The sequence below is a fragment of the Nelumbo lutea genome, chromosome 7 (genome assembly GCF_056320005.1).
Source record: "Nelumbo lutea isolate HS-2025 chromosome 7, American lotus-T2T, whole genome shotgun sequence".
In the NCBI taxonomy this organism is placed as follows: Eukaryota; Viridiplantae; Streptophyta; class Magnoliopsida; order Proteales; family Nelumbonaceae; genus Nelumbo; species Nelumbo lutea.
Genome location: NC_142690.1, coordinates 23,871,880 through 23,898,605, shown reverse-complemented (window position 1 = coordinate 23,898,605; position 26,726 = coordinate 23,871,880). Strand labels below are relative to the sequence as shown.

Genomic DNA, 26,726 nt, shown 5'->3' with positions numbered 1-26,726 from the left:
TATAAGTAGAGAATATTCCAAATGTGCCGCTGTAAATATTAGGAGAACAATGCGAAGACAAATTTTGTGAGGACAGACAAAAAAACAAATGTAAAAGGCTAAGGGCACTCGTATCAAGACATAGATATTATAATAAGATCACTACCACATCACTGATTGGTCAGGAGAGGGATACGCTTAACTTTTCATCATGGCCGGTTAATATTCAAATGTAGGACCCACCAAATGTTGAGATGTGATCCAGTGGTGCTGTGCCTATGCATACTCAGCTTTTTGCCATCTGATAGATTGACGATCAAATTAACATAGTCTTTGACCGAGTTAATTGTCGCTTACGGGGACCCCAGTGTCGAAATCGGCTTCAGCGTTAGGTATAGGTCCTTCGAACTTAGCAAAACGGAGTTTTTTTTAATAACTGGCAAAACGGGGTTGAGATCTCTTGCCAACAACCTTCCAACAGATGTGCGGTGTCAGAATCTGTTGGGGGGGTGTTGGAACGTGTCATGTTGGCCGGTATTCCGGATCGTGGAAAACGTTCTACGCGATTGGACAAGTCGACATCGAGTCAGCTAGACCGTTATATTTATATTTTCTTCTTCGCACATTCGACTCGGAACTCGGAAAAACGAAAGCTGAAGGGAGTAAGACTTTTGCCATTTATTCGCCTTTGTCGACTCGGGAGCTCTCGACAGTCGGTGAGCAGCTAAGCCGCCGCCGCCGCCGCCGGTAAAGCCAAGGTCGTCGGAATTGATCACACTCATTCACCTAAAAGCCAAGCCGAATTGAAACAGAAGGTATCCGTGTATTCCCTCTATGTACATCTGCTTCGTCGTCTTTGCCGAATTCTAATATCTGATCTACAGAAGTGTATAATTTGCTTTTTTCCCCTTTTTGCTCTTTCTATAGTTTGGTTTGATCCTTCTGAGAAATGAATTAGCTAGTTATAGAATTTTCCCTAAATAATCGATTTGCCTGCAATATGTTGTAGACTTCAAGTTGATTGTTTCTTTCTTTTTCCTTTTGGTTCTTATAGTTTAGTATATCCTATCCTGTGATCTACGCTTTTGGTTCTTCTTCTTCTATTGACTTGTAGTACTAAACTTGTTGACGGTTTTGATGTTCTTTTATATTTATTTCGATTATTATTAATTTTTTACATTGGATATAGATTATGTGCATCTGTGTCTCTTATGTGGTAGACCCATTTAGTAAAGAAGATGCTCACTTGGAATTTAAAGCACATGTGTTGAGCTTTACGTGATACTTGCAACATTTTAAAACTTGTAGAGTTGGATCATAGGATCATTTTGGCTTTAACAACCCTGATCCTTATTCTAGGGTGTGAATAGTGTGATGCTTTATATTTCAACATGTTTTGATCTTCATCGATGGTTATGCAGGACAATGAATCTATGTACATAATTCAAACTAACGTTTTAAAAACCGAACCTGAGGCCACCAAGTTTTCTTTTCATATGACGGCCACTGGCTTGACCGTTTGTGTTGAACTGGTTGGACTATTAACACAATAGTGAACTCTAGATCCTTAGATCAGAATATTAGGGCGTAGAACTTAAAAATCATATACGCTATGTATAACATGAGAATCGCTGGTAACTGGAACTGGCTGGTTGCAAGGTAGCTCGCTCGCTCTCTCTAGTCTCTCTAGGTAGGTTTGACTGTTTGATTGACTGGTTGGTCAGATGAGTTTTATCATTCAAATTATATTGGCACGTGGAAGTTATATTATGAAATGGCATGAACCATGACCCATAGAATAGGTTGAACAGTTCATTGGTTAATATTCAGGCCAAATGGGTTTTGATTAAAGTCAACAAGTTTTTGGGTATTAACAGATTTGGAATTGAACTGGACTGTATTGATGTCCAGGTGACGGGTCAAATGATTTGACCGTGTGGGTCAATGATGGCTTGAAAACATTTATATGAAGTTACAAACTAATCAAATACCCCAACTCTTCACCTTTTTCTTAGTTACAAAAGGCCATTACAAATGCTGATCCGAGCTTCTAGTGTCTTGGAAGGGGTGGACTGGTTAGTGCATATGGACAATAACTTTGGTTTCTTTCTTTTTGTTTGTACAAAGTGGTTGTTCTCACATTCAAACCTGCATTCTCTCTTCTCACTCTTTGCCAGCCTGAGATTTTACCATTACATCAAACCAAATGTACATGTGATGCACGTGGTTGCTTAACAAGGATGATGATACCACAATAGAGTTAATGAATTATTTTTATTTTATAAAAGATCAGTAATATTTTGTAAATGGGATAGATAGTTCAGTTTTGGTCCTTCAATTAAGAAATTGCATAATACAAAGGAAATCTTTGGGCAATAATGTTAGTGTGCAATACTGATTGAATGAGATAAAAGAATCAGGAAAAAGGCAGGTGGGAATTTCAATCCAACTTTTCTTTGTTTAGTTTTAAGTTACCCCTGATGATATAACTGCTTCACTTTTAATGGTTACTGCTGTTTTTCCTATTTAAATTTTCAAAAGGCATTTTTGTGATGATTTCTTGAAGCTCTTCTTTGAGAGCTTTGATGTGGGTGTTTGGCCTTTGAGGACAAAGTATGCCTTTAACCTATAGTTGGGCCATGTCATTATCTTTTCGTCTCTTGTTTCATTGGTTTCTTAATGTATTTCTTGTTTAGTTATTCTTTCTCTAATTCACTACTTTCTTTCTGGTGCTACCCTTCTACAACAAGGGACTTCATATTTGGATCACGATGTTTCTTACCTACAGACAGAATCTGGATGATGTCATTATCTTATGCGAGAGATGATACATAATCTCTTATTTTGTTGTTCAAAAGTTCTAGGGATGCATGATCTTGTATTTTCCCTTTAGTGTCAACATGCCATCTGTTACCATGTTGTTCATGTTGGAGAATTATGAATAGATATTCTGCATGTCATAATGTGATAAAGACAGAATGCCCATTATTGAATCTGCAGCTCACTTATTTGAAGTTCTTTCTTTAGGTACTAGAACAGTGATCTTAGTTTTTGGTTTCTGTCTTCTCAAATCTAACCACGAACCTTTTTTCATCAATAACTTAGAAAGAATTTTATTAAAAAATTATAAGAAAACAGAACAACAAGAAGACTAGAAGAGTCTAAGCTCCCCACAATATTACAACTGAGCCCAAAATATAGTCTATCTTTGAACCCCTTGCTTAGCTAGATCATCTGCCAAACTGTTGGCAGACCCTCTAACCCAATTAAGTTGAATGAACATGCCCTTTGAAAATCCATTTGAACCGTCTGAGATCATTCCTCAGATACCAAGACACTCCTCCCCCTTCTTTAGCCAGTCCACAACTATTTTGGAATCACCAATTTCTTGATCTCTCTGCTCTTTCGAATCTTAAGGGGGAAATTGTATCTAATTTGGGAATACCTTGTCCAAATGGTGTAAACTGGAACTTGGGTTTCAGAAGGGGACTAAAGGAAAATGAGTGTGGGTCCTTAACCTGGCTGCTGGACCTCCTAGGGCAAGTCCATTTGGACCTGTCCTTGGAAGACCCTGGAATTTGGGTAGGCTCTCCAAATGGTCTCTTCACTCACTCTTCTTTCTTCAGAGTACTTGCCTCGCCCAACCCCCTAGTTGGGGATTTCCCTGTGAAGGAAATTTGGTGTAAGCTTATTCCCTTTGAAAATTCAAGCTCTCTATTGGGAAATATTCCTTGGCAAGGTAAATACTTGTGATATGCTGACTTATGCTTGTCTTTCTCCTCATTTGTGCTCTCTTTGTAAGGAGGAGTTGATAGACACAATATAAAGGTGATTGTAGCCCACTGGGTAAAATCCTTGGACAACTTTCAAGTCTTCTTAGTCACATACATTCTAAGAACCTGAACTGAAGTAGCATAGTCTTCAAGAGTGAAAGACGAGAAGGCAATAAAATCAAACTTGATTTTGATGGGAGCTCCCTTGGAAATTTGGGACTTTCAGGTATAGGAGGAGCAATCAGAAATTCTGAAGGAGGATACTGGCTGTGTTCTCAGGACCTATTGGCACAGGGAACATTAAAGTCTGAACCATTGGCATTACTACAAGGTTTGAAGCTAGCTAAACAGCTGGGATTTAGGCATATTGATGTGGAAGGGGAGTCAAATGTGGTCATTTCTTGGGCCACAAACAACAACCTTACCCCTTGGACTTTCAAAAATGTGATTAGGGAAGTGGAAAAGATTGCAAAGGAGGTCAAGACTGAATTCAAATGGGTCAGGAGTGAGAATGGGCTAGCTGATTCTCTAGCCAAACAAGGGCAATGAGACAACAATTATTTTGGGCTGCACTGTAATGTGGGACAGAAAAGTGTGCTTAAATGAGATTAGCATTCCCACCACTAAGCTGTATAAACTGTTTCAATCTTAACTTTAAATAAAATACATGTTTATTGATAAAAAACCCAATTCTTTGGCTCTCTCAACCCCAAAAACTTCTACGAAGAATTTTGTTGGGGCAACATCACCTTGCTTAATTGGGCTTGAGAAAAAGCACATACGTTTCCTTCCTCATCCCCGATTACCCCTCCATCAAAGTTCAGCTTTAACCAGCCAGTAGATGGAGGTAGGTGACCATTCCACTGATACCCCCCCAAGACTTGAAAAAATCATCAAGCTTAAAATTTGAGCCCAGTGTGCCACTCTTAGAGTTATGACCTCTATTAAGGCTTCCTCACTCCTCTCCTTATCCCGGAAAGTTCTTAATTTTCTTTCTTCCCAAATTGTCCAAACCACTGCTGCCCTAGTACATCTCCACATCAGCCTGCCCCTCCTTTTTGTACAACTACAAATAGAAGTGCTAAACAACCCTTCCGAGCTATGAGTAAGTGTCCTCCACCTGCAACCAAAAGAAAAAAAGAAAAAAACGAAACAAACCAATCCCAAATAAAGCCAACAAAGGGGTAGGAGATTTAGAGATGAAATGCAATCTCACCATTTAGCTTGCATAAGTAGCACCAGTTGGGAGACAAGTACTAGTTTGGCCTCTTCCTTTGAAGTAAATCACAAGTGTATACAACCATGAAACAAATTACCAAAAACGAAAAAATACGACCATGATACGCTTCCCAATAGAAAACACCAACTATAGGAGGAATGGGAACACACCAAATTTCTTTAATAGGGAAAGGAGAAGCAGAAGATGAGGAGGCTATAAGAGAGGTAAACAAAGACTTGCAGGTGAAAAGTTAGGCTAGATTAAGGTACTTTACTATCCAAGGCACCTTCCCCTAGGACCGTAGAGCTTTGCAAGGTGAGCAAAGCAATACCTTGGACTCTCTAAGATTCCTAGTGAAGCCCAAATTCTAGTTCAACCTAGAAAGAGAAGAAAGGAAGCAAAGAAACTCTGGTATTGGTCTACCTTCGAGATTGGAAAGAGCTTAAAAGGAGAGAACAGTCTCCATCAAAGGGGACACACCAATCCAAATTTCTAGTTCAACCTCGAAATCCATTTACTCAATAAGGCCAAAATTTTCATTCTGACATGTCCAATTCCTAGCCCCTTCTACCTTCGATTTCACCACCTTCTCCCACCTAATAAAATGATCTTTCTTCCCTTCCCCAGGTTCCCACAGAAAGTCTCTCATAAGAAATCACTGAGGAGTGGTGGTAGTGATGTATTCAGGTTTAGTTGGCTTAGGAGACTTGGTCAAGGCTGAAATCATGACACTCTTACAAGGAATGAGACTAGCACTACAGCTTGGTCTCAAAGACATGGAAGTTAAAGGAGACTTGCAACTAGTCATTAATTGGACAAAGCAAGTCAATTCAGTGCCTTGGAAATATAAACGTGGTTTTATGGAAATTGATGTCATAGCAAAACAGATAAATTCTAGTTTCAATCAGGTGGGAACTGCAAATTGGGTGGTAGATGTTCTAGCTAAACAAGGAGTTGACAACCAAATTTATTTTGGGCAAAATTGTAAACTCGTGTGACTAGCACGCTTCCAGCTTCTTGCATCTTCCACACCCAAATACATTTGTGGGCAGTTAATTCTAGCAAAAAGGGATGAAAGAATGTCAGCCTCCTTGTTAATGTTAGTGTTCAGAAAACCGGACTGGACCGGTTAAACCATGACCTGGACTTCTAATTGGTTCAGTCACACCCTAAAAATCGGAACTCAAAAGACGGTCAAAACCGGCTGATTGGTCGGTTTAACTAGAAAACTGGTAAATTGGTTCTGGTTTTATACGACCACCCAGGTTACTTAATGAAGGTTTTTTTTTTCTTTTTCTTTTTTTCAAAATGCTAATTGTGAGACTTGAACCCATAACCTTTTATCTATGCAATTTTGTCTTGTGACCAGTAATCCACTTTTTTATTTGTGTTCATTTATGCCTTTTTACTACATATATTGCTTCAATACACTTGCATTTTAAAGAAAATGAAAGTTAAGAGGTTTAAACCCCGACCGTTTAATTAAAAAATTAACAAACTTATCATCTGTGCACCATACTGAAATATAATGTTATTTGTACAATATATTATATATAATATTTACCCGACCGCAATATATATGTATATATGTTATGCCATCATGGTTTGACTATAGTTGAACGTTTGACTTGTGTACCTCTCCCTTTTTCGGTTCTGATGATGCGCGATTTGGAAGCTCCCTGTTGGAAGGTAACTCGGATGCTGAGTTGGCTAGTTCACTTACCCGGGCTGCTTTACCTGGGGTGGGCACTCCGAAGCCTAAGTCAACGAACTAGAGATTTTGGAGAGTAGAGAGCGAGATAGATAGAGTATTTGAGAGCTGAACTGCACATACCTTCTCTGAGGGAGGGGATGCCTTTATATAGGCGTAAGGATTAAGGAACTGAGAGCTTCCTATAACGCGCTCGAGATTCCCAAGAAACTGTGCCCGCCAAAATCAGAGGAGATCTCTTAGTCGGATACATGATCCATATATAAGGTCCATTCTATCAACTTCGATGCGGACAATGCGGATAGATGGGTCTAACGGTTGAGCGTCGTGATCCTAGAGAAGTCAAAGACAATAACTCAAGAGGGAAATCCGGCAGGTTGCTAGCTGAATTCAGGTCTGGTTGGCAGAAACAAGTCACCTCCCATGCCGACCTGGCGTCTTGATGGGACCGGGGTAGTTCGGTGGAAGCAGGTCGCATCACACACTGTCCTAAGGTCCCATCTAGTTGTTCGTGGTTTGGTCTACTGGGGTGGCACCGAGGTTATTGATGCAATTATAAAGTGTCCGAGGTGATTTGCTTACGTGGTGCCAAGGTGTCACCCAACTGTTTTGAGATGCCACGTGTCATGATGTCATTGGAGGACTAAATTACCCCTCATTAGGTTCTATGCTTAGTCTTGTTCTCTGAACATTGGCTAATTTTCCTCCTCAGCCAGTCTAGATGACCTGGCCTACCATTTCATAGTGGTCTTTAATGGTGTTGTATTTGTTTCTAGCCAGCAACATATACAAGCACTATCCCCCCAGGCTTATACGCAATGTATTGCAAAAACTTTCTCAACTTTCATAACATCTTTAGGCGATCCTTACTTTTTCCACATAATTAAGAGTTTATTGCTTGGTGCAATGCTAAAAAGTTCACTTATTCCCTATCTATTGGGAAAAGAAGGCATTCTTCAGGCAATATCCTTCTTCAGCTAAAGATTCTAGACATATCATATCGACCTCTCCAAACTGTTTTCTTTCTTGCTAGATATTGTAACTTCTATCGAAAATTATAACTTGCTATAGATATTTGAAATGAATGACTAAATCTTCCTTTTCCAGTGCATGCTTCTCATTTGCAAACCACTATAATGTAGTGCCTTATGCTTCTTAACTTATTGTAACAGATATGAGTGGTCAACAGAGTGGCAATGATACTCAATCCCAACGCTCAACTCCACGTCTGAATGAGAGGATCTTATCATCCTTGTCAAGAAGATCCGTAGCTGCCCATCCATGGCATGATCTTGAGATTGGTACTAACATCATGATCTTGTATTACTCCGAATTTTATTTACATGAAAGTAACTTAAGGATAGTTAATCATTTCTCAAATATCACATGCAGGACCTGGAGCTCCTCAAGTTTTCAACTGTGTATGTATTCGTTCCAATGATTTTCAACAAAACCCTAATATATATTTTTTCATTTGTAGATCATGATTTTATATGATTATGGAATGGAAGCATGATTACCTTGGGATCTTAAAAATGAAGTCTGAGATCTTAAAAATGAAGTATGAGATCTTATTTATTTCATTGACTAATGACTTTTAGCAATCTCAATTTATTGCAATAATAAGAAAATATCAATTTTATTTTGGTTGAATCTTTAGTTTGGGTTCATACATGGTTTAAAGATAGGTCTGGGGTCCCCATAAGTTGTTGCCTGTTCCTTGTTTTTGTTAGACAGTGTATGCCCTTAGCTCCAATCAGCATGATGTACATTATGACATTTATTGTAAATGAATAAAGTACATATTTGATTCATGTTATTGTGGTGTGTTTCTGTGTAATACCCTTAAACTGGATACATATGAGACTCGTGCTAGTTTAGAATCTTCACAGCTGTTGGATGGATCCGGGGGGTGGCTTGTCTCAGTTGCTAGGGTGAGACCTGAGGTGCATGCAGTGTGGGTTTTCTTGAAACCTTGAACCAGACCAAAATTTCAGTATTGCCTTGGACCTTGGAGTACACCTGACCCCTAGACTCGATTATGATACTGCACTAGGTGTCGGATTGGGCTGTCTTTGATGTGCCAATCAGTAAGATCCTTAGAGGTGGTCAAAACCTGGGTATGTTGGGACAGTTCAAGAATTCATCTGAGTGGGTGATCATAGTGACAAGATCAACCTCTTTGTCGAACAAAGTGAATGGTTGGGAAAATGCACTCTCTCTAATGGAAACCTAAACTTCCGATAGTGGATTTTAAATGTGTTTGAAATTTGGTTTTGCAAAATATATTTATATAGAGATGTACTTATATATTATGGTTTCAAAATGTTTACAAAAGGTTTTAATTCCCGATATCCATGCGAATAGAGAGTGCAACACTGTACCTTGCAACCGAGTGAGAGGTCCTCTTTTGTTGGACAATGTTTGATCATTAAGGGCTGAGAGGTTGAGTGCAAGACCATTGAGGGTTATACCTGATGGGCTAATCTTGCATCTGCCCACAGTCCTTGGGCCTTCATAAGATGGCTGGACCCAATGATCATTTAATGTAAATGTTGGGCCCATTAAGAGCCCATGGTGATGGACTCAGGGGTTCACTGTATTCAACAGTGAATTCGGCCAGGCTTTGTAACAGAGGCTAGGCTGAACCCATGTGATTGATGTGTAGATCAATGTTAGGGTCGCACGCCATACAAAGAGAGCCAAGCTAGCCAGCATTAAAGGGAAGTGAGCCTGAAAGCTTAATGGGCCTAAAGCCCATTTTGAACTGGGTTAATTGGGTTAATTAAATATGGGCGGATCTGAGTTTGGATCAGCAGATAAGGATAAGAGGAATCAGGAAAATCCTAATTTGATTAGGAATAAGTTGATCTTTAACTACAGATAAGATAAGGGATTATCCTTATCACTTAAAAAGTTCAGATCCAAATAAAGATTTGAATTAGAAGACTCCTAATCAGATTAGGAGGTTGTCTCTTTAAGGTTATAAATAGAGAGCAAGGTGGACCTGAAAAAGACACAACAAAAGGAGAAGACAACTCAGTTAGATCTCCAATTCTTGGAACGATCAAGATTTGATGTTGATATTGTTTCTTGCTAGAAGAAACAATTCTGAAGTTGTGCTCACTACCCCATTCGATTCTTGCTGAAGAATCACAAGTTCTTAGTGAAGAACTACCTATTGATCCTGCCTCATCCTAAGTTATGTCATCTTCAGTGGAGGGAGGATTTGGTACACTTTTTGGGTGTGAACACTTGCATTGGGTGGAGTTTTTTTGCGTGGATTCCATATCAGGTATATCCTTTCCTAATCTTGGTTTCAGATTTGGTCTGATTTGGTTACAAGAACGAACCTTGAAAATGCACTTTTCTAAATTGGGAATAGGATTCCTGGATGAGAGTAAAGAAAATTTTGAAATTTCGCCCAACCTTCCTATAGGGTTTGGCCATCCATATGATGGATCTCCCATTCCTTTAGTTTTGAGCATCAGGACCACCATCAAATGGCACATACCCAGTATTACAGGGATGACATCTTGGTAGCTTACTCAGGACTGGTAGGCGTGGGGAATTCCATAAAAGTAGCATTGCTACAAATTTCTAGGTTGGCTAGATTTGGTACCATGGTTGGTTGCAAGGAGAAATGAAATGTCCATGGCATGTAAGACATTCTGTAAGGGAAGCAAGGCACTTGGTTGGATTATTGGTAGCTATATGACTGATTCCTAGGCCTACAAGCTCCCTTACCGAGTTTTCTAGTCTACTGAGGAGTTAGTAGGCAAACTCTGATTTAGGGGGCAAACTGTTTTTGATAAATGTCGCATGCAAGTTTGAAACTCTAACTGGAGTATGGGGAAGCAACAATGGGATGGTGCCTTGTATAATGACTCTGGAAAGTGGAAAAATAATACTATGCACACAATGTAATTACACATTGTACTTTCCTATTCATTAAAAAAATTGTTTTTTATTGATAAGAAACCATTCAACTACATTTTATTATATAATGACAAAAAGTTTCTACTAAGGTTAGAAAGAGGCTCTGAAGTTAATCCCAAGCTAGGTAGTTAAACTTACCTTGCTATTGCTGTTTTTTTTTTTGGCATAGCCCCTGTTTTAGTACAGATCCATCCAATAGCAGGTCTCAATTTCTCAAATGTGGGATAGAGTTAGTGCTTTCTGTTGGAAATCTTCCATGGTAGCATTAACACTTGCGACATTGATAAAGGAGAGATTCAACTGGTCTTTATCTACAAATTGGTGTATCATGTGTAAATTGTATGGTTAGACTGCCCCAGTGCACTGAGGCTCTCGCCAATGTAGGGTCTAGGGAGGGACAAATGTATGCAGCCTTACCCCTGCATAGAGGCTCTTTCCAAGATTTGAATCCTGGTCAGCCAGGTCACAATGGAGCAATCCAACTGTTGTGCCAATGCCCACCCTTAGAATGGTTAGACTGCATATATCACCCATTAGTGTTCTGTCCATTGGCTTGTTGTATTTGGACTTGGTTTCTGGCATTTTTTGGTTGCAGGTAGGATACCCCTGTCAGTTTGGATATGTTATTTGATGCTTTAGTGTTTTGATGCCCAAAGAAAAGAGGTAGAATAATGTTGAAATACACGAGCTCTAGTAGTATGGACTATGGACGTTGTAGGAGAGAAATGCAAGGATATTTGAAGAGATAGAAAGGAGTAAGGAGGCCTTAATTGAAACTATTACTCTAAGAGTTTCACATTGGGTGTGGACCTTGGATTTGTCTTTTTATTTCATACTTGATGATATACTTAGAAAGTGGGGGGGGGGGGCAGTTGCATCTTCCTCCTCTAGAAAGACAAGTTGCAAGGAATGATTACCTCAAGGCAAAGGGTGGTGGGAAGCTGAATTTTGATGGAAGCAATATATGTAACCTGGAGCCTTCTAGTATTGGAGGGGCAACAAGGGATGATAGCAGAAGTGTCCTAGCAATGTTTGGGCCGAGGAACTAGGATGTTTAAGCAGTGAGTGGCCACTCAAGTATTTAGGGCTCCCCCTTGGTGCAAATCGTAGAAGCATAGATTTTTGGAATCCAGTTGTGGAGAGGTTTGAAAAGAAACTTGTGGTGTGGAAGAGGATATATCTCTCTGGGGGGAAGGATTGCTCTTATCAAGTCTACCCTAGCAAACCTTCCAGTTTACTACCTCTCGGTGTTTAGTTTGCTTCAAGCTGTGAGAAAGAAATTAGAGAGAATAATGAGGGATTTCTTGTGGGAACCGGGCGAGAAGAAGAAAGATCATTTAGTAAGATGAGATCTTGTAACTAGGAGGAAAGAATTTGGAGGATTGGGGTTAGGAAGGTTGAAGGAAAAGAACGAGGCTCTACTAGGAAAGTGGTTATGGAGGTTCCCACAAGAAATAGATAGGCTGTGGCACAAAATTGTGGCTAGTATTCATGGGCTCTTTGAAAATGGTTGGGATGCTGGAGTGTCTTATAGGGTTTCCAATGCTTCATCGTGGAAAGCGATTCACAAACTCCTCCCATTGTTCCTCAATCATGTCAGGTTTGATCTCAACTCAGGTAACAAAGTCAAATTTTGGGAAGATGTTTAGATGGGTGACTCTTCTTTAAAGACTTTATTCCCTTCAGTTTTTGCTCTACCCCGCTTTAAAGGAAAACCGGTTGCTGATTTCCTGTCCCCCTCTCCCTCACAATCTGGGTATGATTGGAACCTGGGTCTTCGCAGAAATGTGCGTGACTTGGAGTTGGATTTGGTGTCTGCTATTATTCAGTTGCTTGATGGGATTTGTATAGATCCTACCAAGCAAGACACTAGAATTTGGATTCCTAACCCCCTTGGTGAGTGTAGAGAACACTGGTGTGGGCCCCACAGCTATGGTCCCACTGTGTTCGTAGGGTAGAATGTGTTCTAGTCATCCTAGGGTTAGCTGGTGGTCAGTTGGTTATTTCAGTTGTTATTTATTTCAGTTTTATTTTTGTTCTATTTGTCATGTAAATACTAAGGGCAGATCTGTCCTTTCCATGTAATGAGCATACTAAATAGAAGTGGCGGCGGCAGAAAATTCAGATTTTGTCCCTCCTTTCAACCCTTTGTGTTCTACAGTTCTCTCTTATCTTTTTGTTCTCTTCTCTACATTTTCCTTCTATTTTCGAACCTGAAATCTATTAGAGTTCAAGGCTGATAGCAGTCTTGAACTTCTACTTGGTATCAGAGCGTGGTTAGGGTTTCTCATGTGAGTCTAGTCCAACCGACCACATGAGAACCATCAAGGGCTGGAAGCTGAGAAAGTAGAGTTCGTTGACTGATTCTTGGAGATCGCCAGAGGGTTTAGTAGCTGTTGAAGACTTGCCACGGTTGCAAAGTGTTGGTGATCAGGAAGAATCAGAGAAGGCTAGGGTTCGGGTAACCTTGGAAGGCAGCGAACAACATTCTCTTGTAAGTTATTTTATTTTCTAAGAGAAGAAGTACTATCAGAGAAGATGGGTTGGACCTATCTAGAAAGGGCGGTCGAACCATTCTAGGGTTTTCTTCTTTCTATTCTCTAGGGCTTGATATTGATCTTGCGGCAAGCCCTACTAATTTTGCTGCAAACCCTACTGCTGGGCCAAGACTTGTGATCTACCTGTGAAGCTCTTCTTAAGTTTTTTTCTCAGCATTGATCAGTTTTAGGGTTTCATATTAACCCTACTACAAGTCTTATTGTACGGTACTGCTTGGAATGTGCGGCTGAGAATTTTTTTTAAGGACTGATTAAAACCCTAATTCTGGTTCAGCATATCAGATCATTCTGGTTCAGCATATCAGTCTTTTAAGGGGTGAAAACTGTACAAACTGTTGCTGTTGTGTTTGCTAATTGGTTTCAGATCAGACTTATACTGGTTTCATGCACATATACCGTGAATACAAAGTAGTTCTATACTGATTTTTGATTGTGATTGATAGTCCAAGTGTTGTTTTTCGACTGTAGTAACCCTAATTTTTGAGACTATTGGTTCTTGAACGAAATGGAGTTTAAAAATCAGGCAAAAGGCAGTTTTGGGAACAACAGTTCTGGTAGTGTTTCTGAGGCAGGTCTTTAGATTACAACCGTAAGATTTGATGGATCAAACTATTTGGAATGGGCCCAATCAGCCATGATGACTATTGGGGGAAGGGGTAAATTAGGGTATCTCTTGGGAGATGTGAAAGAACCTTCTAAGGGAGACCCCATGTATACCAAGTGGGTCCAAGAAAACTACTTGGTTATGACATGGTTGTGTAATTCTATGCAGCCTCATATAAGCCGAAATTACTTGTGGGCAAAGATAGCCAATGAGATATGGGATGTTATGAAAGAAACTTATTCCCAAGCCCTTAATGTTGCTAGAGCTTATGAATTGAAATGTGAAGTGAACACTCTTAAACAATGAGAGAAACCGGTTTCGGTCTTCTTAAGTCCCTGTGGCATGAGGTTGATCAATTAGAGACTCTTGAGTGGGAGAGTCCCAAAGATGCATAGACCCATAGAAAGCAAGTCGAGACAAATAGGGTGTATGAGTTTCTGGCAGGTCTGAATTCAGAGTATGATATTGTGCGACAACAGATATTGACCAGAGATAGTGTGACTCTCTCCCAGGCATACTCCTTAATGCATAGTGAAGAGACCAGGAGAAAAGTCATGATGCCACCTCAACCTCTTACACCAAGCCTTGTAGCTGTTAAACCCAAATCGGGAGATGATTCAGAAAGGGACAGGAAGAAGGAAGATAAAAGAGATGTGAGCATTGTAAGAAACCCAAACACACAAAAGAAACATGTTGGAAACTGCATCCTCATTTGGTCCCGACAAAGTTGAGAAGCAAGAAGGGTAATGCTCATGTGGCCGTGAACACTGATTCAGCATCCTTGTCTGGCACAAGAGGCACACCTTTAGAGACCTTAGTTGCAGTTCGGGCTGCTTTAATACAATTGGAAAAGGAAGTTGGGAACTTAGCTACCATGCCACCGCAGTCACCACCAGCCCCTACCACATCTGCTTTCGCACATTCAAGTACTCAAGCCTCAGCCTACCATGTCTCAACTCCATGTACTACTGCACCCTGTTGGGTAATAGATTCATGTGCATCCGACCATATGACTAGCTTGCCTTCATTGTTTACCACTTATCATTTGTCTTTTGGTAGGGATAAAGTATCTATTGTTGATGGTTCTCTTGTCCCCATTTCTGGCCAGGGTGACATCAAGCTATCGGATACTATCTCCTTGTCCTTTGTCTTGCATGTTCCTAAGCTTGATACTAACCTTCTTTCAGTCACTAGTATTACCAAACATATGAACTGCTCAGTGACTTTCTTCCTTGACCGATGTGTTTTTTCAGGACTTGGAGACGAAGAAGGTGATTGGGATTGGCCGTGAGATGAATGGGATCTATCTGCTCGGGGAGAGTTCTCGTCGGGAAGAGTCAGTGGATAAGAAGTCACTTGTTTCTCAAATTGTGAGTCCGTTTATGCTTTGGCATAACCGATTGGGTCATTTGTCTTTCCGGTCCTTAAAGAGTCTGTTTCCTACTTTGTTTGAGTCTGTTGAGTTGTCACAGTTGAAATGTGAAAGTTGTGAATTTGCTAAGCATTGTAGAAAATCTTATTCATTGAGTAATAAAAGGAGTAATAGTTCTTTTGATATTGTGCATACTGATGTTTGGGGGCCATATCACATCCCTTCTATGGGTGGGTACATATATTTTTTGTTATTCGTTGATGATGACCATACTCGGTTTTCTTGGGTTTATCTTATGCGTTCACGAGATGAGGTTCCCGCCTTGACCCAAAACTTCCACCAAATGATCATAACCCAGTTTGATGCCAAGATCAAAGTTCTTAGATCTGATAATGCAAAGGAATACTTTGCTAAGCCATTGGCATCTTACCTTCTTAATCATGGGGTTATCCACCAGAGCACTTGCCCTCATACACCTTAGCAAAATGAGGTTGCAGAAAGGAAGAATAGACACATCTTGGAGGTGGCTAGAAGTATTATGTTTATCTCCAATGTCCCTATTCGCTTCTGGGGTGATGCTATCCTCACAGCGGTATAATCTATTAATAGGGTTTCTTCCTGGGTTCTTGATATGAAATCTCCATTTTCCCTTCTGTACCCAAATGAGGAGTTGTTTACTGTTCCCCTTAAAACATTTGGTTGTACCTGTTTTGTTCAGCTTCTCAGACCCCATCACTCCAAGTTTGAACCAAAGGCCTCTAAATGCATATTTCTTGGTTATGCACAAACTCAAAAGGGTTATTGCTGCTATGATTCTGTCTCAGGGAAGAAGTTTGTCTCCATGGATGTCACTTTCTTTGAAGAGACACCCTATTATTCTCGGGTTTCTCCTCAGGGGGGGAGTAGTGAGAGTGGGGATTTGGGTCCTTTTCTTCAGGGGGAGCGCAGTGAGAGTAGGGTTAATACATTTCGGGCTGTCTCTTTACCTATTTCATTGGGTGATGAGGGCTGCAATAGTGAGGGTGGTCAGAGGGATTAGGAGTTGAGAGTCTATCACAGGCGATGCAGGCAGGTTGATCCCGGTCATCAGCAGTGCAGGTCAGCTCCAACCTCTTCTATGGCTCCAAGTCCAGGTATTACAGTCCCAGGGCCCACAGAGACTCCTTCCACTGTTGCCACTTCACCTCCTACAGACGACCTTGACCTTCCCATTGCCGTCCGTAAAGGGAAACGGCATTGCACCACATCTACAGCCCACTGCATTTCCCAGTTTTTATCATATGATCACCTATCTCCCTCCTACAGGTCCTATCTTACTTCCGTTGCCAATGTCCCTATTCCAAGAATAGTGCAAGAAGCCCTATCAGTCTCGGAGTGGAAAGGTGCAGTGCAAGTTGAAATGGATGCCCTGTTGAAAAATAATACCTGGGAGCTAGTTGATCTGCCCAAAGGAAAGAAACCTGTTGGATACAAATGGGTATTTACTGTGAAGCACAATGCGGATGGATCCATTGAGAGGTACAAAGCTCGGCTAGTTGCAAAAGGGTTCACCCAGACTTATGATATAGATTACTTGGAGACCTTTGCCCCGGTAGCCAAGATGACCACCATTCGAGTTCTATTATCTCTTGCAGCAAGCCACACTTGGCCTTTGTACCAAATGGATGTTAAAAATGCTTTTCTGAATGGAGACTTGCAGGAAGAGGTTTACATGCAGTTGCCTTCTGGATTCTATGATACAGAGACATGTAAGAAGGTCTGTCGGCTCAATAAGGCATTGTATGGTTTGAAGCAGTCACCTAGAGCTTGGTTTGATAGATTCAGACTAGCCCTTGGGAAGTTCGGTTATGTACAGGCCCAGTCAGATCGTACATTGTTCATCAAGAGGGTGGAGTCCTCTCTGACACTACTTGCAGTATATGTTGATGATATTGTGGTGACAGGAAATGATAGCCATGAGATTGAGTCCCTCAAACAGCTCCTTCATCAAGAGTTTGAGGTGAAAGATCTCGGTGCACTATGGTATTTTTTGGGTATTGAGGTTGCTAGATCTAAACGGGATCTTTGTCTCTCAGAGGAAATATGTTCTAGATCTGTTGGTGGAAACTGGAAAGTTAGGTGTCAAGCCTGTGGATACACCCATTGAACAAAACCACATGATTAGTGTAGAGAGTGGGGAGCCTCTTGAAGACAAAGTTATGTTCCAGGCCTCACTCGGCTAGATATCAGTTATGCAGTTAGTGTTGTCCGCCAGTACATGCATTCTCCTAGAACCACGCACCTTCTTGCAGCAGAAAGAATATTAGCATACTTGAAGAGATGCCCGGGTAAAGGTGGAGGTCTGTACGGATGCCGATTGGGCTGGGAGTGTTGATGACAGAAGGTCTACCTCTGGATATTGTGCCCTTGTGGGAGGTAACCTTGTCTCTTGGAGGAGTAAAAAACAGAGTGTTGTCTCCCGATCTAGTGTTGAAGCTGAATACAGGTCTCAATGGCTAATAGAGTGGCTGAAATTCTATGGCTGAAATCACTATTTGAGGAGTTGGGTATTGAGTATGAGAAGCCCCTGATGTTGTATTGTGATAATCAAGCGGCTATTAATATAGCACACAATCCGGTGCAACATGACAGAACTAAACATATTGAAGTTGATCGACATTTTGTATGAGAGAGGGTCTCATCACAAGAAGTGTGTCTCTCGTGCATCACATCCAACATGCAACTAGCAGATATCCTCACCAAAGTTGTACCAAGGAAGAAGCTAGAGGCGGATCTATCCAAGTTGGGAATGATAAACATTTATTCTCAACTTGAGGGGGAGTGTAGAGAACACTGATGTGGGCCCCACAGCTATGGTCCCACTGTGTTCGTAGGGTAGAGTGTGTTCTAGTCATCCTAGGGTTAGCTGGTGGTCAGTTGGTTATTTCAGTTGTTATTTATTTCAGTTTTATTTTGTTCTATTTGTTATGTAAATACTAAGGGCAAATCTGTCCTTTCCATGTAATGAGCATAACCTATAAATACTAAATAGAAGTGGTGGCGGCAGAAAATTCAGATTCTGTCCCTCCTTTCAACCCTTTGTGTTCTACAGTTCTCTCTTCTCTTTCTGTTCTCTTCTCTACATTTTCCTTCTATTTTGAACCTGAAATCTATTAGGGTTCAAGGCTGATAGCAGTCTTGAACTTCTACTGTGAGTTCCGTTGTGCGTCCTTCAAAGCTTTGACTTCTTTTCAACCTGGGGTCCATTTTCCATTCCGTGAAGTCTGGTGTCGCCCTATTCCCCCTAAAGTGGGTGCCTTTTGTTGGGAAGTTTACCATGGTGCAATTAACACCTGTGATCTGATGCAGAGGAGGAGGCCTGGCTGGTGCCTTTCACCTAATTGGTGTTGTTTGTGTGAATCTAATGGTGAAACTGCTCTTCATATTTTTGTTTCCTGTCCTGTAGCTAGCAGCATATGGAAGTGGTTCTTTTCTCTCTTTGGTTGCAGGTGGGATACCCCGGTGAGCCTGGGGAGATTGTTTGAAGCCTCCACTTTCAGGTGGCCAAAGAGAAGGGGGAAAACCTTATGGAGATGCACATGGGCAGACTTTGGATGTTATGGGAGGAAAGAAATCTGAGGATTTTTTAAGGGAAGAAAAGGTGTAAGGAATTACTGATAGAGGGGATTATGTTAAAAGTAACTTCATGGGTAAAATCGATGGAGTCATTCTCAGACTTTACTGTGAATGATATAATCAGGAACTGGAGGACTGTAGCTTCCTCGTCATCTGCTAAAATGAAGGTAGTAAGAAGCTGGAATCCTCCTGAAGCGGGACTCCTCAAATTAAACTTTGATGGGAGCAGTTTTGGCAACCCGGGCATGGATGGTATTGGTGGGGTCATTAGAGATGACAGGGGGAATGTAGTGGGGCTGTTTTCCGGCCCTATTGGGTGGGGAGACTCCATTACAGCTGAACTAAAAGCTCTCGTTTTCGGTATACAAAAGGCCTCGGAAATAGGTGTAAGGAAGTTGGTTGTAGAAGGCGACTCTAAAGTGATGATAAACTGGCTGAAGCAGGATGGAAAGGCTCCATGAGTATTCAGAAATGAGATTAAGAAAATTAATCACTCCACAAAGGATATGCAGGTTTTATTTCAGTGGACTCCAACAGCAGCAAATGGGTTTGTGGATCAGCTAGCAAAGCAAGGGGCTAACAGGGAACATTGTTTTTGGGCTCTGTTGTAAGTCTACAAAGCAAATTTTAGGTGGAATGTCTTTGGACATTGGGGTAGCCGAGGCTGCCCATTCTCTTTTTTAATAAAATCATTTTCACTGATAAAAAAAAAGTACTCAGGTCCCATAGGAGAAGGAGATCAGTAAGGTTTGAGATAATGACAGCAACTTTTGGGTTGATTATTGAAGGTGAATCCAAGGTGGTTAGCTATTTGAGTCAAAGACTGCATGGTGTTTCAGAAATGGAATTAGATGATTTAAATGGTTGCCAAAGGATTTGTAGATTGGAATTCTATATGGGTACAAAGGCCAGCTAATAGCTTGGTAGATGGCTTGGCAAAGTAGGGAGTTATTAGACAGCAAATGTTTTGGGCTTTGATATAAATTGTAGGGGGGGATATAGCTGAGGCTATAATTGTATGTCTTTGATTGTAACCACAACCTCTTGTTGTACTCTTTTAATTATTTTATGAATGAAATCTTAATTTGTGTTGCTGATTGAAAAAGTTTGGGTTAAGAGTTATGGGGCCTGACTTGTTTTTTGGTTGTTGACCTCAGACCCAAGACACTCCTTTTTCTTTAATCTTAGTCCATGTGATACATGGGAATTGTGCATTTCTTGCTGCAAGGAAGTATTAATTTGTGTTCCCTTGCTCTTAGTCCATGTGACACTCCTTTTTCTTTAATTCTTAATTTGTGTTCCCTTGTTCTATCACATTTTGTCCAAGGAAGTATTAATTTTATTCTACCCCTTAAAAGTGACATTGACCGTCTCATAAACTTACGCATCTGGCACAGGTTGTTGAGATAGCAAAAGGAAGTAAGGTCAAATATGAGCTTGACAAAAAAACAGGACTGATAAAGGTATGCTCTCCCCGTTCTTGTAATTTGGCATATTTTGTATGATTTTACAAGCAAGTACCAAATCTTCATTAATTTGGAGAATATTCTTTTTTTTTCTTATATATTAGAAAGTATTCAGATGCATATAGTATCTGGGATTTCATGGCATTTTTTTCCATGGATCTTACACCCTTGTTATTCTTTGTGATTATTCCTACCATTGAAATGGATGCCCAGGTTGATCGTGTCCTATATTCCTCAGTTGTCTATCCTCACAATTATGGTTTCATTCCCCGCACATTATGCGAAGACAATGACCCAATGGATGTATTGGTCATTATGCAGGTAACTTGAACTTATTCATGCAATTATTTTTAGATAGACAAATTTGTTTCTATAGCATATGACTAAATATTTGCAAGATCCGTATGAGACCCTTTTCTCTCATTTCTTGAGGTATATTTAGGCCAAGGTTTTCAATTTTTACAAAAAAATTGTTTTCATTTGAGTTGAACAAACAAAACTTAGGGTTGTTAAATTGAATTAAAATGTCAAATATATGCACTGCAGAGTCATATAATAAATTAATTTTATTTCATTAATCAGAACTTTAGAAAATTACTTCCATTCTTCCTTAATGAAATGCTATTGATTTTGGAAACCATTTTCGTATCCCAGTTACACTAAGTTTCAGCATCTTTTTGCAGTATAATATTTTCTTATCATGCTTATTATAATCGTTAATGAAGTGCATCTAATGACTTGTTCTGAACTCAGGAACCAGTTATTCCTGGTTCATTTCTCCGTGCCAGGGCCATAGGTCTCATGCCCATGATTGATCAGGTATGGTTGATGTTCTGTAGCAAAGTCAACCCCAGCCATTGTTATCCAAGTTGAGTCCTTTGATGGTTGATTATGTGTCTGAAAAACAGGGAGAAAAAGATCACAAGATCATTGCGGTGTGTGCTGATGACCCAGAGTATCGACACTATACCGACATCAAACAACTCCCACCTCATCGCCTGGCTGAGATCCGCCGTTTCTTTGAAGACTGTATCCTTTTTCTTATTTTATTTTCTTGCACTTATTCAGTTAATTTTCTTTTGAGCTAGGCATTTGAGGTTTAAGTATATGGTGAAGTAAATTTGAGTATTTTCTTGACAAGTAATAACTAAGACAAGAAGAATGAGAACAAAGAGGTTGCGGTTAATGATTTTTTGCCTTCAGAAACTGCTTATGAAGCCATCCAGTACTCAATGTAAGTTTGTTTCAATTCCTCAAATAACTAAAGTTGTTTCTTGCAGCTAGCCATGGAATTTCAAATAGTGTTCTTTTTTTTTTTAGAGAAAAAGATTTAAGTACAATTTATATTAGAAATAAGGAATAATCTATGGTGCATCAACTGCAACATGCAGCAAAAAATGTGAACCAGTGATAAAACGATATATCACAGTTGGCATATTTAACGTTGTTAAAGTCTTGATGGTATATATATCTTGTGAAACATGAAAGTACACCTTGTGAAATGTGAACAAATGAAAAGTAAGTAGACCACTTTAATTTGATGGATTGAAAGTGCAGAAAATATTAGTAAATGCATTGTGGTTGGACTATAGAAATAATAAGGAAATTCAGATATAAACTTGACTAATTCAAAATTCACTTTTACTGGTGGCTTGCAAAGTTGACTCACATTTGAAGGCAATGCCAAACTAATTTTGTACAAATATCCAGACCACCCTCCCAAGATCCCAGATAGCATTTTTGTGCATAGAAAAAAAGAAAGTCTTTTAATCGGTTAAAATAGTGAACTTCCCTACAGGACCTACCCCATTTCTTCCTTATAGAATGACCATTTTGTCCATCCATTCACTATGTCACCATGTATAAAATCTATTTGGATTAATTACGTACTCAAGAATGGTGTGGCAACTGCTACCTACTCTTGATTGTTATTTTTCAATTATGAGGTACAAGCTTTCCCCTTGGGAAGTAGCCCCCAATAGAATTGGTTCCTGTTCTTTCCTTGTTTTGCCAGCATGTCTGCCATACATTCTGTTGGCTGATCTCTGTATCCAGTTATAAGTTACCCCGACCTCACCAGCCAGTCTTTTTCACTTCCCTTATTTCGTGAAGGACCCATTCTATTTTTCTTAAACTAGCACACAACTACTCTGGAATCCCCTTTCACCACTAGATTTTTGTAGTATCAAGCAGCTTCTGCAGCACAACCATCAATTCTGCCCTAATGGAATCACTGTATCCAACAGCGACTTGGAATAATGCTAATAGATTACAGTCACTATCTCTTAATCAGGGGTGGAGACAAAATATATTGGTCGGGGGGGAGGGTTCCTGCCCCCCCAAACTTTCTGTTAAAACCATGATTACTTAGTGGAGGCTGGGTTAAAAACATGAGTGGGTTATTGCCTTGCCTCCCCCTCCCCCCTCAAAAAAAAGAAAAAAAAAAATATATATATATATATATAGTAAAATAAAAAAAAAAATTCTTTAAAAAATCTATAATAAACCCAAACCTTCTCAGGCCATTTTTCCCCAAACCTTACTTCTCCTCCCTATCTCATTTTCTTGTTTAACTTGGCCCCTCCAGAAGAAAATTCCTGGCTCTGCCACTGCTTTTAATACACTACTTATTCCAGAGTTCCATGGGTTACCCAAACTACAGCAATCGAAATATAACTTGATGAGGTTGATGGCTGGGGGGACCATAAGCTGATAAACATTCAGAAAATCTGCCAGTTTTGAATGGTATCTTAGTAGAAAAAGGATTAAAAGCTTCCAAAAATCTTTACCCAATGATCCTACCTTCATAGATATTCTTTCAATTAGTAAATCTTTAAAGATTCTGGAATTTTCCTCTGTTCATAGACCACCCAAATTAAGGCTACCTTTGTGACAATAAAGCAACTTTATCCATTTATTGGCAATCTGGTGTTCCATGAAAGAAGAAAGCACTTTGATATTGATTGCCACTTCATAAGAGAAGATTCAATTGGGCCTCATCAAGTCTATGCATACCCCCTATGATATTCAGGTTGCTGATATTTTCACCAAAACATTAGGATGAGATGGCTTTCAGAATCCTGTTGGCAAGTTGATTCACACAATATATCTGCAACTTGAGGGGGAATATTAGTGTATGGTGTGGCCCATATTCACATTCATGGGCTCAAGCCCATGTATGAGTTTTTTTTTTTTTTTTGAAATAACCCTTATAGTAGTTGACTACCAAACAACATGCTCTGGTTGGACTGTATCATAATTGTTGTGTAACTTATCCTCATTCTTCTCTCTGTCTCTTTATTTTTTCATGTATATCCTATTTTTTCTCCTATATTTTCATGTTAAATACTCATTGTAACCACGATAGAAAGACTATATAAATCATTCTCTATTCAAAATTTTCAAACTACTTCTGGGGGATGAACATTCAAGATTTGTGTCATCTTCTGATTTTCACATTTTTCTCCTCTAACATGGTCTTTTGTTTGGTGGGGTGCAGGGACCTTTATGCTGAGTATATCTTGCAGAGCTTGAGGCGATAGGCAGATGGGGTGCATTCTATTTTCTAATGTCATTTAATCAGAGATAATAAGAAGGGAATTTGAAATATTTTATCAATTTTTCTATTTAGTCGGTTGGTTAAACGGTTCTTTCCAAAGCAAATGACTAAACTATACATGCTATTTATTTGTTAATAAACTTAGAATTACAACATTATTTCCCAGTCTTTTGTTTAACTTTTGCCCTTATTTTTCATGTCACAACTAGTCCGACTTATGCTTGCAAATAACATTATTTGATAGTCTAATGTTTATTTCCTACATCTTCTGATTCAAACTTGCACCTTTTGCTTAGAGTTCAGACTTCAACTCCTCCATATGGTCCCGGAGGTCAATCAGAGCTTCAAGGAAAAAGGTTCTTTATTAATTTATAGACTTTTTTTTTGTTTTAACATTATAAAACCCATAGATTGTTATATATATATATATATATATATATATATATATATATATATATATTTCCTTAATATCACCATTGAAGAAAGCAGTTTTAACATCTATTTGATATATTACAATTTTGCAAATTGAAGCTAAAGCTATAAGAGCTCTAATGGTAGTAATATTGGTTATTGGGACATAGGTATCAAAATTATTTACCCTTTATCTCTTTTTATACCCCTTGGCTACTAGTTTAGTCAGTATGATTGGCCATAATGGATTCTAGATTACTATTTATTCTCTTTCCAAAGGACAGCATTAGGATAAAACATAGCTTCACTTATTCACTACAAGTTGCAAGATCATTATCCACAGCTACGGGTAGAAATCATCACCAAAGTTGATTTCTTTTCTAGCCCTTTTATTTCTCCATAACTCTAAGTTTCACTCTCTTCTGATGGTGATGGTAATGCAAAAGAAGGTTGATAATCTGAGATTTTGTTAGTCTTATTTTGTAGAGTAAATACACTTAAAAAATTAGCATCTCTTGATGCTATATTGGTATTGTTTTCATACTTATGAATGCGGTTTCCTCTTTTCGTATCAGCTAGCTTTTTTTAAACCAAACACCTCCATGCTTTCAAGTATTTTAGGTTAGGTGTAAACCCTTTCCAAAGTTCATAGGGGGTTTTCTAATCTTCTTAAGGGGAAAAGGCATTTCGGCTTAAACTTGGTAGGCTACAATATTTTCTGCATAACTTATGAATGCGGTTTCCTCTTTTCGTATCAGCTAGCTTTTTTAAAACCAAACACCTCCATACTTTCAAGTATTTTAGGTTAGGTGTAAACCCTTTCCAAAGTTCATAGGGGGTTTTCTAATCTTCTTAAGGGGAAAAGGCATTTTGGCCTGCAAAATTGACATGGAAAAAGCCTATGATAAGACTTGAGTGGGATTTTATAGAGAAAGCTTTTAAAAAAATTGACTTCCATGAAAAACGGCTTGGGTGGGTTATGGAGTGTATTAAAATTGTCATTTTAGGTGTTGGTTAATGGCACCCTTTCTAGAGAGTTCTTCCCCTCTAGAGGGATAAGACAAGGAGACCCTGTCTCCTTGTATATTTTTGTTTTGTGCGCAGAAGCTCTAACCAAGAAGCTTGTAAAGGATTCAGAGATTCCTACCATTCCCATTGGAAGTTTGGCTGCTAAGGATTGCCCTAAGGTTCTAATTCTTTAGCTTGCAAACAATTGCCTGATCTTTGCCAAATTTAAAATCCCGGTGTGGAAAAATCAAAGAAAGTTTGGAGAATTTTGCAAAAGCTTCAGGGCAACGTCCCAAACTTTAACAAGTCAACCATCCAATTTCTCGAACCAATCGAGGGCTAGCTTGTTGGTGTGTTAGCTGGTTTGTCCCAGCATTGATTTGGAGTCAAATCCCACAATCAGCACTTTGGGGAAAAAGGGGTCAAGGGGAAGTTATTCCAAAAAAAATCCAATTTTCCAAAAACATATCAAATAGGTTCCAGAAAATATTGGCTTGAATTCTTAAAATCCCAAGTCAAGCAAGTTGAAATTTTTATTTGGGTGCCCCTCTAATTAATTCAAGAGTTGTAAATTATACCTTCTAGTATATAAAAGAGAGGGTTAGCAAAAAGTTGGCTAAATGGAAAAAGAATTCACTGTCTTTAATTGGGAGACTCACAAAATTTTCCAAGGTGTCATGAATGACATAGACAAAGCCCAGAAGAGATTCCTTCGGACAAATTCCCCAGGATGAGGCAGATAATCTTTGGGTTAGTGATTATAATCGACAAATTTATTCCATTGAGTGATGTGAAAGACGGGTTAATTTGGAGTCTATATTCAAGTGGTAAGTTTTCCATGAAACCTGACTATAAACTAAGGTGTAGTTTGGATCTCAATACAGGACGCAATATCAACCGGAGAGCTCTCGTTTGGAACTTAAGATGCCAACCAAAGCTTAAGATTTTTCTTTATTTAGTGCTAAATAACAGGCTCCCCACGAAGAGTTCGTTAGGGTCAAAGGGCCTTAACATTGACGGTAGGTGTAACTTCTGTGGGGAGGAGGAATATATGACCCATATATTGGGGCAGACCCTGACCTGATGTCATGGTGGTCAAAGTTATATGAAGCAGATCTAAAAAATAATAAGTTAATGGAGAAAAGTGTTCACGTTTTATGCGAGATTTGGAAGAACAGACATAAGAGTACTTTCTAATACCTCTGCCCCCCTCAAGTCGCAGTTGAGAAGACTACAAAAAATTGGGATGAGTATTTTTCTATTTTGCAGGTTTTCAGCACTATTAGAGCAAAGAGTGTTTCTTGGCTTCCACCAGATCCTGAGATCCTGGTACAATCAAAATTAGAGCAAAGAGGTGTGCAGTTGCGGCTGTTGCTAGGAATCAACTTGGTAGAGTTCTAGACTTGGGTACAATCTTGGCATTTCTACCATCAATGCCGTGGAGGTTTAGGCTGCACAGGACGCTCATAATCTGACTACAAATTTTGTGGAGCAAGAGATTATTATGGAAGG

The 26,726-nt window shown here is 39.5% G+C and overlaps 1 protein-coding gene across 2 annotated transcripts; it reads left to right on the top strand.

Moving 5' to 3' along the window:
* Positions 1-612: 612 nt before the first annotated feature.
* LOC148845679 (soluble inorganic pyrophosphatase 1-like) lies at positions 613-24,073 on the top strand. Of its 2 annotated transcripts, none has more exons than XM_088956305.1 (9): positions 613-794; positions 7,855-7,983; positions 8,075-8,103; positions 20,168-20,233; positions 20,450-20,557; positions 20,990-21,055; positions 21,145-21,265; positions 21,389-21,470; positions 23,736-24,073. In XM_088956305.1, the coding sequence occupies exons 2-9, from the start codon at positions 7,857-7,859 to the stop codon at positions 23,776-23,778; spliced, it is 642 nt and encodes a 213-aa protein (XP_088812431.1). In that variant the 5' UTR covers positions 613-794; positions 7,855-7,856; the 3' UTR covers positions 23,779-24,073. The 2 variants fall into 2 exon arrangements, with proteins under 2 accessions (XP_088812431.1, XP_088812433.1); XM_088956307.1 differs by having other exon boundaries at positions 786-867.
* The last annotated feature ends 2,653 nt before the right edge of the window (positions 24,074-26,726 follow it).